At 29.1% G+C, this 16230-nt stretch overlaps 2 protein-coding genes across 11 annotated transcripts in view; one reads left to right on the top strand and one right to left on the bottom strand.

Moving 5' to 3' along the window:
* Positions 1-4030: 4030 nt before the first annotated feature.
* Positions 4031-8700, top strand: LOC107443016 (cyclin-dependent kinase 2-interacting protein). Its single transcript, XM_016056747.4, has 4 exons — positions 4031-4381; positions 5327-5426; positions 6256-6391; positions 8420-8700. The coding sequence occupies exons 1-4, from the start codon at positions 4236-4238 to the stop codon at positions 8626-8628; spliced, it is 591 nt and encodes a 196-aa protein (XP_015912233.2). The 5' UTR covers positions 4031-4235; the 3' UTR covers positions 8629-8700.
* A 3512-nt stretch (positions 8701-12212) lies between these two features.
* LOC107443017 (choline-phosphate cytidylyltransferase B) overlaps positions 12213-16230 on the bottom strand; it is a 56171-nt gene continuing 52153 nt past the window's right edge. For all 10 annotated transcript variants that reach the window (XM_043051572.2, XM_043051573.2, XM_043051577.2 and 7 more), the window contains one exon: positions 12213-15479. In XM_043051572.2, coding sequence (XP_042907506.1) covers positions 15267-15479 — 213 coding nt within the window. In that variant the 3' untranslated portion in view covers positions 12213-15266. The remainder of the gene's footprint in view (positions 15480-16230) is intronic.

Raw genomic sequence — 16230 nt, 5'->3', positions numbered from 1 at the left:
TTCGCTGTTCTACTGTCTTCACAATCAGTCAGTCCACTTCGGGACGGCTCTGGTAAGTCGTGGATACCTGAGCACGAAGACGAGCACTTAGAGTCGGTAGAACAATTTAACGAGAACCGATACAGCTCACCCTCGATCCCTACGCAGGCTGATCTGAGTGGTTATCCAACCTCTTACTGGCCGCAGCCATTCATGCTTGACTTTGGTGCTCTACTGGGAACCGAGTCTTTACGATTAGTCCACCGCAGGACATTGCATAAAATGGAAGAAGAGAGTCACAAATGCTAATTTTTCCTATTTTCAAACTTCGCAATATGCAAATTTTGAGTCTGACGACGAAGACGACACTTCAGTGGCAGCGAATTAGATTTGACTTTCAACTTAATGCAAGATAATGGGGGAAAGAATGATCGACAAACTACACTGGTTATCATAAATTAAGGAAAATTCACAAAAATCGCGATAACTCAAGAAATTACACATGGAATTTTATGAAACTTACCCACAATATACAACACATAGTAAGGTATTAAACAACATAAAAAGAAATTATCAGACATTAATAGTAGTATAGAAATTAGCACATGTATAAAATAAACAAATTGGAAGTATCGGTTTGCAATAGAAAAAGTACCTTTAATATGGAATATGATTGCCTCTAGAAGCAATACAGCACAAACAGCGATGTGTGATGCTTTCAATTATGCGGTCTATCAGTTCAATAGGAAGTGAGAGCCATTGCTCTTGTAAAGCAGTTGCAAGCGTGGCAAGGGTCTGAGGGGGCGGATTGATGGCAGATACACGCCTCCCTAGAGCATCCCAAACGTGCTCGATAGGATTCAAGTCCGGGGATCGAGCTGGCCACTCCATGCGAGTAATTGTTTCCTGTTGAAGATAATCATCAACAATGCGAGCTCTGTGTGGTCTTGCATTATCGTCCTGTAACAGGAAGCAATCACCAATTGCCCCGGCATATGGGCGCACATAAGCATCAAGGATGTTGTCTCGATAAACCTGAGCATTCACGGTTCCCCTTGGAAAGACATGGAGGTATGTGCGCCCTCCTAAGGATATGCCTCCCCAAACACAGACACTGCCTCTTCCGTATGCATCTCTTTCACGGATGTTTGATGGATGATAACGGGTCCCAGGTTCTCTCCATATCAAATAACGTCTACTGTCACTTTCTAGACTAAACCTGGACTCATCCGTAAAGAGAACAGGCCTCCATTGATCTGACGTCCAGTGGACATGTTGTCGGGCCCACTGCAAACGGTCTCTCCTATGGCGTGATGTGAGCGGCACGCAAATGGCTGGTCGTCTCGCATACAGACCACCTTCGTGGAGCCTTCTGCGCACAGTTGACGTTGACACCAACCTTCCGGTGGCTGCAGCAAGAGAGGATCTAAGATGTGTCGGAGTAGCGGTTCTATTCCTGCGTGCACTTAATGTCAAATATCGGTCATCGGCACTGGTCGTAACAGTTGGCCGTCCTTGACTGAACCTCCTAGATGCCGAATCTGTGGTTTGAAATTGCCTCCAAAGTCTATGAACCACAGATGGACTCACATTTAGCCATCTGGCCACTTCTGATTGACTCTGCCCTGCCTCTAGTCTCCCGATGGCTCTCCATCGTAGTTCTTCAGGCAAATGATGCCTAGAGGTCATTATTACGAATTGGCTATCTCAGATTTTCAATGTCGCAATCACAGTAAAATTTGTGTGCTTTCTCTCAAACTTGGACTTTTATGCTCCAGGCAGATGACGTAAGCCGAGTGCAGCGCCACTAATTTGCATATTGCAATTTTACTCAGCTACTCTTAGTGGACAACATATGCAAATTTTGCACGGTTTGGCTTACTTTTGAAAGAGTTATCGCTATTTTTGTGATTTTTCCTTAATTTATGATAACCAGTGTATAAGCGCGCTCTTCCGATGAGTGCGATGTCTCAACATTATTAACATCTATCAAGTCATTTAACCGCATCAGAAGCTTGGAGAGTTGTTGGCCAGTTAGAGGGAATCCAACACAAGACGAAGTAGCACAAGCCATTGTAGTTTCCTAAAGTGCGATTTCCAGGTTCTGGAACCGTTTTGTGGAGACGTGGAAAGCAGGCTGAAGATCAGAACAAAGGTATAGACGTGCAACAATGCCCAATGAGGACCGTTATTTAACGTTAACGGCTCGGAAACACAGAAATATGAATGCCACTCTTCTTCAACAACACCTTCGCTCGGCTACTATGGCACTAGAGTTTCCGCCCAAACTGTCCGAAACCACCTGAACGCTGTAGGTCAGTATGCTCGTCGGCAAAGGTGTTTGTCACGTCAACATCAACATCACGCCAGCAGAGAGTGGTCAACAAAGCTGGAGAGGAAATGAATGGCACAATGTTCTTTTATCTGACGAGTCCCGTTTTTCCGTTCATCCTGATAATAGGCATATTTTCATCTGGAGAGAACGGGGCACTAGAAGCAGTCCTGCGTTCGTACACAAAAGAGTAAGATTTGGCGGTGAGGGAGTGATGGTCTATGCTAGCATCTCCATTGATGGGAGAATGGGAGCACCGATCTCCATAACATTCTTAATAGAGCTCTAACCAGTCGTCAATATAGGGATGAGATCCTGAGACCTATACACTGCAGCAATTTGATATGACTTCATGTTAATGGGTGACAATTGCCACCCACATCGTTCTAAGTTGGTAAATGATCTCCTTTTGGATGAAGGAACTATACAAAAAGATTAGCCAACGTACTTTTCGGACATGAACCAAATCGAGCATGTTTGGGACGTTCTAGTAAATGAATTGCTGCACGACTAACACCCCCAAAAACTCTCCAAGAGCTGGAAAGAGCTCTTCTAAAAGAATGTTACGGAATGAGACTGAATACCCCAGTCCCTCATTAATAACCTCATCGACTCGATGCCTGAAGGGTTTCCGGGAGAAACCACACACCCTACTAAAAACGATTTTCTTTTAGGGAACCACCTTTTTTATTTGTTTCTCTCAAATGCAATTTTTTTGTACCCAAATGCTCAGTGAAACGCATTTTATGTTCGCCAAACAAATGTTATTTTTATCAGCCTCTATGTCTATCGTTAATGTATCAATTGTAGGGATTTATAAATCGACTATGTCAGCCTTCATCTATCAAAAGGTACCTCGAGATATTGGTATTTAATTGAATTGGTATTTAATATTTTTATATTATATTGGTATTAGTTACGCCACATTACTCCCCTTCCAGAATTTTATCTGGGATAGAATTCGATTAACGGATACCACTAGCTGATTTTTGCTGTTTATTTATTTATATCAATTTTGCTCATTGCTTTTTTTTTTTTTCATTTTCTTTTTATAGCATTTTTGCTCATTTTTTATAGCATTTCGCTCATTTTTTTATTTTTTTTATTGACCGGGAGACTTTATTTACATCACCGGATTTTTTTTTCTTTGAGCAGTATATTTTTAAGCAAATCAACTGTTTAATGTGGATCATCCATCAATTTTGGCATGTTCTTATCACGTCCACAGGTCACCAATTTGTTGGTGACCTGTGCTTTGTGCCAACTAAATTAAATGAATGCCAAGTATGATACTACAAAAAATTTTATCAAAAAAAATAACATATTTCATTTCTTAAACACTTTAGAACACAACAACATTTTTTTATATATCTAACTCCGTTGCCGAAAAGAATTCAAAACTAAAACTTATAATTTTCGAATTTAGAATGTCAAAATTATTTTTTTAAATTTCCGTGATGCTTTAAGTTTTATGTTGAATGAAAGCAATTTTGAGTCTCAAATGGTTTCCAATTTTTCAAATATTAATGTTACGTTGGTGTTAAAAGAATGCAAACTGTTAGTGTTGCCATAGAAAAAGAATTCTGCTATGCAGCCTGTTTGATTTCAATATCACGTGATATTTGACGAACTTTAAAAATTTTCTATTTTTGATGAGTTATTTCTTAAATCATTGCAAGCTACAATCTGAACATTTTCATGGCAGCATATCAAAAATCTCCTCAATATCAATAGAAATCAAATTAAATTTTGTTTTCAAAGAGATTCTCATAGAGAGTCTCTGATTATTTTACTCGTGTGTCTATTCTTAATTAGAACAACTATTTGAATACGCTCGGGAATTTTCGTATCTTAATTTTATGATAAGTTTACAAAATCAATTAAGAGAATATATATATCAAACAATATTTTATTATTTGATACTATGTCCTCAAAAAATTTAACTGGCAATAAACGTATCATTCGGGACAGTTGCATTGATTTGCATACAAATGTGCAGTTGTGGCGTAGAATTACTATTAACATGCATTCCACAATTTTAGCGATATCCCAAATTAGACAGAAACAATTTTAAGTATTTTTTTTTATATTGATAAGCACTTTACTGCTTACTTTTACTTTTAACTGCACACTTTACTTTTACCAATTTAAGTCAAATGTTTCAAATTCGTGCTTGAAATCACGATTTTAAATCCTATTTATTTATTTTTTATTGAAAGTCATAATTTAAATCCCATAATTATAATTTAAATCACCTATCATCCCTAATCATAATTTTAACCCCCCTCTTCTCAGTTTAAATGAAAAATGTCATTTTTCAGACCTTCATTGAATACCAAACAAAAAATCCATAAGAAATTTTCAAGCTTTGTCATCAGTGTATCAGCTGGTTATTTGTTTGACCCTAGTCGATTTCATTTATGTTACATTTTACTCACATAAATAAAATAATGATATAGGAAAATACATAATAATGCAAAAAAATAATACACAATACACAGCATTTTAGTTTTGTAATCAAATGTATAGATAGTTACGTATCATTATAGGTAGTTTATATATTTATATTTTTCATTTGTTTATTTCCTTTCAAGGAATATATATACATACACACAAATAGATTTTTTTTAAAATTATTTTAGCTGAAAAGAAGACATAGCGAACTTAAATTAGAAACTGAATAGCATTTATAGTTAATTACAAAACAGATTAGAAGCAGACTAATTATCAAAACTAAATTTTTAAATGACGCAAACAATCAATTATTTGAAATTAAATTATTTTAAGACAAAATATTTTTTAATGTATGTTCTCTCTCTGCATGAATAAAATTTTTGATATTTCTGAATCATACATATGTTTCACAAATATATGTATGATTCCTTATCCTAGTTAGTAAATATTTGTGTATAAAAGTTACAATATATAAGTTACATTATAGTTGTATAAAAGTTTAAAATAAATTGTTTTCTAAAAGAATTGATTAAACTAACAACCCTTTTTGAATTATTATAGGTCTGGAGAAGAGTTACACCCAGAAGATAAACTAAAAGTGAATACATTTGAGGAATTGTCGCTAATGTCAAATCAGTTGGAAGAAAATCTAAAAAATCTGGTAAGTTTTATTTTAAAAACAAGTATTGTGATATACTAACTATATTGTTTTAATTTATAATATTGTTTTAAGTACAAAGTGAGACGTTTGCATTAAATTATGTTATAGCGCTTTTTAAAGCTCTTTCGCGAAGGAAATTTTAAAAATTCCACGATTAAAAAGCATTACACTTAAGCAAAGCTATACTTTTGAACTACATGTATTGCCTGAATTATCCCAACTTAAGAATGTGCAAATAACTTAAATTTTTTAGAAGTTATTAAACTTTTTTTTAAAACAGCCAAAACATAAATATAACTGCGTTATTAAGTTTTTGTTCGCTCTTTAAACTAACCTATTATTCTTCCAGTTTTCAAAATTATTTAGAGCATGAAATTTAACTTCAAAGCCAGGAAAGTTAAAATGTACTTTTATTTTTTTGATTTCAAATCTTAGCTACTAATGCACGTATTTTAGGTAAAGAAAACCGAGGTGGTAAAATTACAAAGCCAAAAAGGAAATTTGTCTGCTTTTATAATTTGCAACGTTTAATGTTGTAGTATTTTTTTATTTATTATTATTTAAATTTAGTTTATTAGATAAACCCTTAAAATCAACATTTGTAAAAGTCTAATTTAGTAAATGAAAATAGCATAAACAATGAATAATTATAATTAAATCAGAAACTTTTCTGTTTTTTTTTTTTTTTTTTTATGACAAAGTATTNGATATCATGATCTCAACTTTTAATGAAAGAACTGATTGTCAGATTAAAAATAGTTTTTTTTTTTTTTTTTAGAAGTATAAATTAAACATTTGAATAAAATATATATTTCTGTTTTCAATTTAGGAATCCATTGTCAGCAAAATGGAAAAAAATATGCAAAAGCTAAACGCTCTATCTACACTTTCAAAATCACAACTCTCTGAGAGTTCTTTTGATTCTGATGAAATTCCGTTCCAGTCATGGCCTTTGTCAAAGTTTTGTAAGTTATTTGAATTTTCTTGAATTGAACAATCAAAGTTTTGAGTTACTTTTTTTTTTTAGTATTATTTTACATTGAACATTTTATTCCAATTATATTTGATTTTCATTTTATTTTTAAAAATTCTTAAAGGAATTTATTGCTGTTTAAATAAAAACGTGATGGTATCGCTACAAAATTCTTTCCTAAAATTTAGTCATAATTTAGTAAAATTTGAAAAAGTAGATTGAATTTGCTTTGAATGTCATTTTCTCTTGTCTACTTTGATGTTTAACCATGTAAGCATCTCTATTCCTGTTGCAGATAAATTTTAAAGATTTTGCCAATTTACTTGCAAAAATTCTCAGATAAATTTTCCCACCTATGATCATCCCTACCTAAGTGAATATTAGTTTTTTAAACATTTTTCTCATCGAAATTTTTAAAAGGCCTGATAATATTCTGCATATAAAGAAACAAACTGAACTAAAACATATAAAGCTTCTGAACATATAAAGAGTAAAATCCAATTACCAACAAAATCTTTGTTTTTACTTTTTTTTATACATAAAATTCATTTTCTAACCCCCATCTTATTAAAAATTCTTTTCTTTTTTCATTATTTAACAATGCACTGGTGTTTAACACTTATAATTAACTCAATACTTTGATGCAAGCATTTAGGAGTTAATTTTTCTTGTACAAATATCTTTAAAAATGCCTATCTGGAACAAATAATAAAAAAATATTAAAATTTAGCTAACTACAAAATTGAAAAACATTTTGGATGAAATTTACATATTACAAGTATTATGCATATTCAACACTTTTTTTTTTAATATAGATTTTAATACAAAAATTTATCCCAGTTATCTTATCTAAACTAGTTTAGTTATGATAAGAAGTAAAAGAAATTTAAATATAATATCCATTAGAAGTTAAGATGTTATTTATATCCATATGAAGTTAAGATAACATAAGAAGTTTCTTATCTTGTTTTAATAATGAAAATGCTGTATACTGGTTCAAAAAAAAAAAAAAAAAAAAAAAAAAAAAAAAAAAAAAAAAAAAAAAAAAAAAAAAAAAAAAACACTTATTTTTATTGTTTTGTTTCTATTCTTCAAAAGTATTTTTGTCATATTCAATAAAATAGAAAAATGGTATGTTTGCAATGCTGATTGACACCTAAGGAGTTTGGATTGTTGCAGTTAGCTCACCTTTTTTGCATTTAAAATTATAAAAGATATATGTGCATGTTCAGGCATCCTTTAAGAAAGATTTCTTTTGAATATCTTCTGCTATCTCATATCTCAAAAATGCTAAATTCAAGCAACAATTAGCGAACAAACTTTTTAAACAACTTGTAACTAAAACATAGTGCATAGCGTTCTTAAAAAGTGCTTAAAGGTGCTTATTTTTTATTTTTGTTACCTAAAAGCCTTTAAAGGTGCTTTTTTCATTGGGTGTTTTTAAAAAGTGCTTAATTTTCCCTTTTCAAAAATGAGATTTTTTTTCATTACCATGTCGATTTTCCTCACATATTATGCAGAAGCGTGCTTTTCACATTGTTGTATTCAACGTTTTCACAATTCATTCAACCACAATCAATTTCTGCATACCGTCGGTCCATAGAGTATGAAAGCGCCAATCATTTTACATGTTTGATGAAATGCTTGCATGTTCCCATGTGCGTCTACTGAGCTGGGTTCAGTGAGATTATTGCCTTCTCATGTGCAAATCTGTAGCATTTTGCAAGATATTCTCAATTTCAGACTTCATTTTCTGCACTCTAATATCAAACCAAAAAATCTCTTGATCATTTTATAACGGATAAGAAAATAATATAAGAATATAACAGTCAAGAAAAGAGTTTCTTGTCAGAAATTAGTTATTTTCTCATGATCATCTAAAGTCTTTGTAAATTATTTTGCAATTTGTTAATGTATGTAGTGCTTAAAAATATTTTTTGAGTGCTTATTTTTTGTTAAAAGATTTGGCTATGCACCCTGGAAAAAAAAAAAATTTCTTTATAATGATTTTTTTTTTTAGGTTCCATGTCTGAAGAAATAGAAGGAATGTATAAAGAAGAATTGAAAACAAAGATGAATATATGTAGAGAACTATGCATAGTGCAAGATCGATCAACATTATGCTTTTTTGAAACCTGTTGGAAATATGAACCAAACATTGACAATCGTAAACTTAACAGTTTGCTAACTCAAGTCATATTTGAATTGGAATTACAAACACAACTGTAGGTCATGATTTATTTTGCATTCATCTCCTGTGATAAATATGTAATTAAGTAATAAATTTAAATATTTTTATTATTATAAGAGTTTTATTTAAAATCAATGATATTAGAAAGTAAAATTTGGCTTTTTTTTCCCCTCTCTTTATTAGCTCAATTACGTTTACTTTTTTCATATCTTTCAAAATTTTTCTCAAAAAGAGTAGTCAGTCATTTTATTATTTTAATATCACTGATTATTATCTTTCATTTAAAATAGTGTTTTAAAAATAAAAAAGAAAAGAATAATTTGCTGTTGAGTGATTTGAAATGTGTTCAACGAAAGGCAAATCAGCTCTATGCAATCTTTTAAAAAATAGTAACTAACTACTCACAATCATAAAATGAACTAACTCAAGTATTGCAATTACAAATGTCATATTTAATTTCTGTGATAGAAACGAGTATTCAATGATAAATGGTCGGTGATAATTTATGTAATTTTAATGTGTTAATTAAATAATATTTTTAAAAAGTTACTTTTATTAAACACAAATCTGAAATGAAATATTTTATTTTTCGATTGTTGAATTCTGGACTTAATTCATCGAACTTGATTATAATAACTTTTGTGTTTATTAGAATAAATTTGTAAAGACTAATATAAACTTTAAAAAAATATTTAATTAAATTAACATGGTGTAACGATGAATTCAAATTTTTACTTCTATAACACGTTTTTATCTTCAAATTCGGGTTTTTTTTTTATTGAAAGTTTTAATATAAAATTAAATATTCTTTAGATTTAGTTATAAGACAAAAAAAAAAAAGATAAAGGAAAGGAAAAGACATTTGAAAAACTTAGATAAATTTTCTTATCATATTTAGATTAAACTTTTTTTAAATATTTGAATTGTTTCCATTCAATGGTTTTGTTTCAATTTCAATGAAAAAAAATTTAATTTTTTTATTCCTTTTAAAAGTTGAATTTGCCTCTATTATCATTTGAAATGTATAACAGCTTTAAAATTAAATTTTATTCAATTTACCAATCGTTTAGCATAACACCACAGCATGTATTGCAGCTGATAAATATTTTTTTTCTACTACTTGCAATAGTTTATACTGTTACAGCTCTTGATTTTGACAGATATTCGGGAAATCTGTGGAATTTCATTTTTTTTCCTTATTTCCATCATAACACATAATGAACAATTCAAGAACATAATATGTTGAACTGAGGACCATCTAAAAAGTGATTGAAATATCCCTAGCAGCAAAAAAACTTGGGCCCTCATTGTACCAATATTCACCAATCTCAGAGTTTAAAGGGAGTATTTTCCAAGATTGGACCAACATAGAATTGTTTGATTCACCCAATATTTTACAGCTGCTTTGCAACCAATATTGGCCCAATATGAAATTGTCAGATTCACCCGATATTTATATTCATTATTCAGCCAATATTGGCCCTATATTAAAAAATCTAGACATCCCAATATAATATAACCCTTGGTGCATGTTCATGTAGGACCCATACTGAACCAATTTTGAACCCAACTAAGACCAAGGTAAAATTGTTGCTAGGGATCTAATCTATTCAAACAAATTTGTTGTCACAGAATTTTTAGGTTTCTTGAGTGACAATATAAAGAAAATAAAAATTTGATTAAATCAATTTTCCTCTGATGAACTTAAGGTAGAATTGATGACATATACTTGTTTATTATTCTTAGACATTGAAGTCAAATCTTGTATGATGCAGATAAATTGTTCCTAAAATTCGAATTATCTTTGTACTGTGTAATTATTATTTGATTAACAATACTTTTATTTTGATTAACAATTCATTAATCATTTTTAAAATAGTGATTTGAGGGGTCATTCACAAATATTCTTTTTTATGTTTAGTTACATTTGAAGTTAGTGATACACTTAAATTAAAAATATTAAGTTCGAATTTTTTTAATTTAATTATATATTTTATTTAATATAATAATTCTTTAAAATTATAGTATATAATTAAATCATATTTCTAATTTTATGTTTGGGATAGGCGGAAGAATAAATTGTCTTTCTGCCCATTGTTGAACTGAGGCATAAAAGAATTAAAATCTATATTTATTGATAATAATAAACAACTCGTAGTTAACTGAAAGTAAATGGTTATAATATAGCAAATAATATTGATCTTAAGGTATTACGAATACCATATGTTTAGATAACCAATTAATAGTTTCAATAATTTTGGCTATATTTTTTATAAGATAAATCATAATTATAGTATATAATGCAAGTATTGTGCCTGAGTTAATATCTTATAAAATGTCCCTAGTGACAAAAAAGAAACTTGCCCTAGATTTTTGTCAGATTTCGACAGTTTTCAACACTTTTTGACACGTCAAACACTAGTTTTTTACATCAAAAACCCAAATTTGAATATTGGTTATTATTTTTATATTTTACTAGCCGCCTTCTGCAACCAGTTGACTTCTATGTTTGAGAAAAGTTTATAGAGTAATGCTGACTATATTATAAGTCAGGTATAGCCAGGGTGCGTAGCGTTTGTAAAAAGTACTTAAAGGTGCTTTTTTGTGGATTTCGTTTTTAAAAGCTTTTAAAGGTGCTTTTTTCAGCTGGCGTTTTTAAAAAGTGCTTTTTTTTTCGAAATTTTTTTTCCCCTTCAGTGATATCTGGTGGATCCCATGCATTTCACAAAAAATGGGGAGTTTGCTACGTAATCATTTACGCGGACTTCATGTGGTACCCACGTTATGACTTGCGCATGCGCGCACACTTGAAACCGAAAACCGAGTGCTCCAATTCGGATAGAGAGTATCAGATCCTTAAGAAATGTTTTTCTTTTTAATTTATTTTAATTTTTTTCTTGTTTATTTTATTTTACTTCTAACACTTTTTTTGACGTAGGGGGTAAGGGTACTTTTGCTCTGAGTTCAGGGTCAAGTTGAATTCACTCGGTGATGTGGGAAAGTACTGATTGTTTCGATTTACGCCCGTTTCTTTTTGGGTTTTTTTTTAACGCTAAAACTGTTTATAAAAAGTTTTTGTTTTTCAATAATATCATTGATTGAATATGAATTTTTTGAGTGCTTGAAAAGTTTTGTAAAGTGCTTGAAAAGTTTTTAAAAAGTGCTTATTTTTGATTCAAAGATTTGGCTACGCACCCTGATAGCCATATGTGCAGTTTCTAGAACCTGACAATCTATTAAAAATTATTTCAAATACAGGTTTTAAAATAGGTCTTTAAGGTGCCAATTGTGGATAGCCAATTTCTTGTTAATTTTTGTAGCTGTTTTTTATCATTTGCAGGCAGATTTTATCTTTCATGTAATATCTCCGTGTAAAATAAATGCTCCAAGTTTCCAGACCAATTAAATCTTAAAATCATACACCCATTATAAATTATTCACATAGCAGTTTCCGTATTTTATAGTAATGTTCTGATTTTTTTTTTTTTTTTTTTAAGTTTAATAAAAAAAATTACTTATGGTAACAAAACAAACAGTTCTTACATAAAAACAAATAAATTGGGTCCGAAGACGTTAATCATACTGAAAATAATTAGCTTTTAACAACAAAGAAATGACTATCTGATTTGAGAAGTGCTGCTTTATTTTAAATATTTAAAACTACAATTGAAGTTTTAATCTTCAATTTGAAATTCTTTTATATACAGCTGTAATAAATTCATTAATAAAATATGCAATAGAATAGTTTTATTGTTTTAGAAATTGAAAGCAATCATGGACATCAAACAGCTTGAGAATTTAATAATTTTATGTACACTATAAATACAACTGGCTCTAACAATAAACTTGAATCTGTATAACTCATATAAGCATGTTTCAAAAAAATAAGACTGGTACTTTAAACTGTAATGGCACAGCAAAAATGCAAATAGAAAAAACACTAAAACCCTTTCAATTGAATTATTGTTCATTCTGTTTGTAACATAAATGGGCTATAAATTGCTTAAAACTAAACTTTAAGCTAACCAAAATTCATTATGCCGTAACATAAATGTTATTTTTATTTAAACAAAAGCAAAGCTTATATAATTATGCATATTTTTTTATGAAAACAAATAACTTTTTTTTAACAAATTGCAATAAATTACTAAATTGCACCATACCTCATAACAGAAAACAAGTTTGTAATGAATCTTAGTGAAATGTGGTCTATAAGTGTAACGAATAAATTGAACAATCCAAAACAAATTTAGGAATGTATGTAATAATATTGAAAATTTAAGTGCCTAAAAATGTACTAGTTTCATAGAAAAGTGTTATTAAAAGGGAAAAAAACAGGAAAATTATACAAACTTAAAAATATTTGGAAATATATTTAAGTTTGTATAATATTGATACCTACTCACAAAAATTATTAGAAAGAAAAAAAATTTCTACAATCACATGGGAAAAAAATATTTAAAAACTCGAAAAAAGAAATTCCCTATAGCAAGTATTAAAAATTCAACTGATTACTGAAGTTCTATCAGAGAACTAACTGGGTTTAGTTCTCTGATAGAACTAAACCCAGACACACATTTTTTATAACTTATGACTGAACAAAAATTAACATTACAAAACATTAGGAAAAAGACATACAATGACATTTTGTAGATTTGAAAAAAAAATTGTATGAACTATTTTTATAAAAAGAAATAATTTGTTTTGTCAACTGTAGCTAATCAGTAATGGTAGGCTGTTAACTTTAATATTTACAAAACATACTTAGACCAAAAAGAAACCTAGTTTGCAAAGGTTTAAAATATGACCTGCTACCATTAAAAAAGTGCCTCAATTTTTTCTATCATTATAAATAACCATATAAACAGAAAAAATAATACAATAACCTTTTCTTTCTTATGTTAGTTTAACATAGTATAAAGTAGATTTTAAACACTAAAAAACTCAATTAATAGGCTACTTGTTGAAAAATTAAGTATTTATACTTATTTTATAGTCATTAGTTATAAAATTGATGTTAGCCAAAATTTTATGAAGCTGAGAAATTAGCATTTCTTAGTTCCCAATGCCAACTAATTTATAATATTAGTTTATAATTTTATACTCTTCTGAAAAGAATTAGCCCTAAGTGGCTACTAAGAAAAGTTAATTAAAAAAATAGATAACGAAGAAGTCTCTGAATTAATATTTTGATTGATTGTGATATTGATTATATGTAAACAAACAGTGTCAACAATAAAATTTGAAGGATTTAATAGAAAACTGAAAAACTTCTTTGCTTTCAAAGACAATTTGGTTAATACTTTAAGTACTGGTGATAAGTCAAACGAAAATCAATATAAAAATTAAACATCTGCAAAAAAATAATAATTGTATAACCTTCAAAAAATTAAAATTTCACGTCAGAAATAGATTTTATAAAAAATCCTCAACTTGATGCCTTAGTTGTTTGTATATTGATTTTGTATACATTATTTTAAAAAAAAACTTACACTCAAAATTTAGAGGTTTTAATTAGTGGTCAAGAAAATAGTGGTTTTATGTAAAATCAGTTTTTTTAAATTTCTCATTAAATACTTTATGTCTTTAGTTTGTTTTGATTGCAACTTTGATTTTGTGTATAATTTTTAAAAAATTACAATTCATAGATTTTTTTATTAGAAAAAGAAAAATAAGCATTTAAGATAATTTTTGCTCATATAGTATACTAATTTTATTTAATATTTTAAATACTTGTGTAAGAAAATTAATTGTATATAAAATTTTCAATTTAATTGCATAATTTAATATAATCTTGATTTTGTATATATTTTTTTAAAAAAACCTTCATCCAAAAATCAGAGGCTTTATTTATAAGTCAAGAAATCAGTGCTTTTATGTTTAAAAAAAAATATATTTATAATACAATTAAAAATAGATAAGGAGTAAACAATGTTAAATCAATAATAATTTAAATATGCACAAAAAATAATTTTTGCTTAGAATAAATTAACAGGTGCTTTTTTAACCCAATAATTAAATCTCATTTAAAGTAAATAAATGCATTAAAAGTTAAATGTATTAAGAATGTAATTAAATGGATTAAAAATACTGTTTAAATTTTGAATAAATATGAATAAAATGTAAGATTTCTATTTATTTAAGAAAGTAATATTTAAGGAAAAAAAATTTCGTTAACTATAATAGACTAAATACAAACAATTATCAAAAAATTCAAAAAGTAGCATATTAAAAAAAAATAGTGTTTCATAAATAAGAATGTGTCCTATATGTAGCACAATATGTCTGTAAAGCTCATTTTCAATTTATATATTAATAAAAATAAATAATTTTTAAAAGAAAAACTATACATTAAAAATACTATTTCAATTTTCAACACACATAAATCGAACAAAACTAAAAAATGCAAAATTTTTATAAATAAGGCTACCCTTACACAAATTAGAACTAATTTTAAAACATTTTAATACATCTTTATATTACAGTAGCAACTAATAAATAATTTGTAGGTCATTTTTGCCACATCAATGCCCATTAACAATAAATACAAAAACTTGTTTTTTTTCTTTCCAATCCATGGTACATGGGGAACATAGTTTTTCCTCCCCTCCGGATGACGTTACTGTTGAATGATAAACACATGAAAAATAAACTGATAGCGAGTCTTGCTTTTTGGTTAGAGTTCAGCAGTTCCCCTTAACCAGGCATAATCGTCGTCTGAATCTGTATCAGCAGAAGATTCATTTCGAACAGACATTGTATCTAATCTTCGAGACTTGGTTGGGGGTGAAGCAGACCTGGCTCGACGTCTCATCGGACTACCTGGTGGAGTACTCGCTGGTGATAGAGCCTGCCTTAGTCTCCCTTTACTTTCTTTCCAAAAGGTATTCTAAATTATTTAAAAAGGAAAAAAATATGTAAATTAGATTGTTTCTTTTTTAAATAACTATTTTACAGTTGATTAATGTTACAGAATAAAAACATTTACACTCATTGCATTAAGTTTAAAGTATGCCTTCAAATCTAGTAAAATATGCAGACTATATTAGCAGTTTATAACCCAAAATATTTTTAATATGCCTAATTGACAAAAAGAAAGACAAAAAAATCTTTAAAGGCCACATTAACTTCCCTTAGTCTCAAGAGCCAGGGTCTAGTTCACACTAAAACCAAAATTATCATAATTTGGGAAGAAAAGGGTCAGCTTTAGAAACTTAAGATAAAGTGCTTATTTCGAATTTATTATTATTTGAATACACTTCAAGTATTTTTCTAGGACATTTTTTGATCATGTTGTCTTTTTTCTGGGAAGGCATTTTGAGTATGTTACGTCATTTGTGACAATAATTTGGATAATCATATTGTATTTTAAAATGTGAACTATTTTTTGTTTCGTAAACAACCAGAAAGAAAGGTTATAAAGAATAGTAATAATTAATTTCGCATCATTAATTACAATTAAAATATTAAATTTCATTATATATATGGCACATTATATTATTTCATTTCTTTTTTAATTAAGATTTACAAGCTGTAAATTTTGATATAGAGCCCAACTTCACATTACTGAACCTGGGATACAGTGAATACTGGGTTGTACTGAGCTTTATTAGTTGTCCCATCAGAACTCCCATTTAACT

Source organism: Parasteatoda tepidariorum, chromosome 5 (genome assembly GCF_043381705.1).
Source record: "Parasteatoda tepidariorum isolate YZ-2023 chromosome 5, CAS_Ptep_4.0, whole genome shotgun sequence".
Taxonomy (NCBI): domain Eukaryota; kingdom Metazoa; phylum Arthropoda; class Arachnida; order Araneae; family Theridiidae; genus Parasteatoda; species Parasteatoda tepidariorum.
Note: the sequence above shows the minus strand (reverse complement) of the source record. Positions and strands in the feature narration are given on the sequence as shown.

What these genes read in the sequence shown, in the direction of transcription:
- LOC107443016 (XM_016056747.4), top strand. Translation starts at nt 4,236, where the DNA reads ATGTCCTCAAAAAATTTAACTGGCAATAAACGTATCATTCGGGACAGT. An exon ending in CAAATTAGACAGAAACAATT is followed by an intron (nt 4,382 to 5,326) that starts TTAAGTATTTTT and finishes GAATTATTATAG; the next exon opens with GTCTGGAGAAGAGTTACACC. An exon ending in AAGAAAATCTAAAAAATCTG is followed by an intron (nt 5,427 to 6,255) that starts GTAAGTTTTATT and finishes TTTTCAATTTAG; the next exon opens with GAATCCATTGTCAGCAAAAT.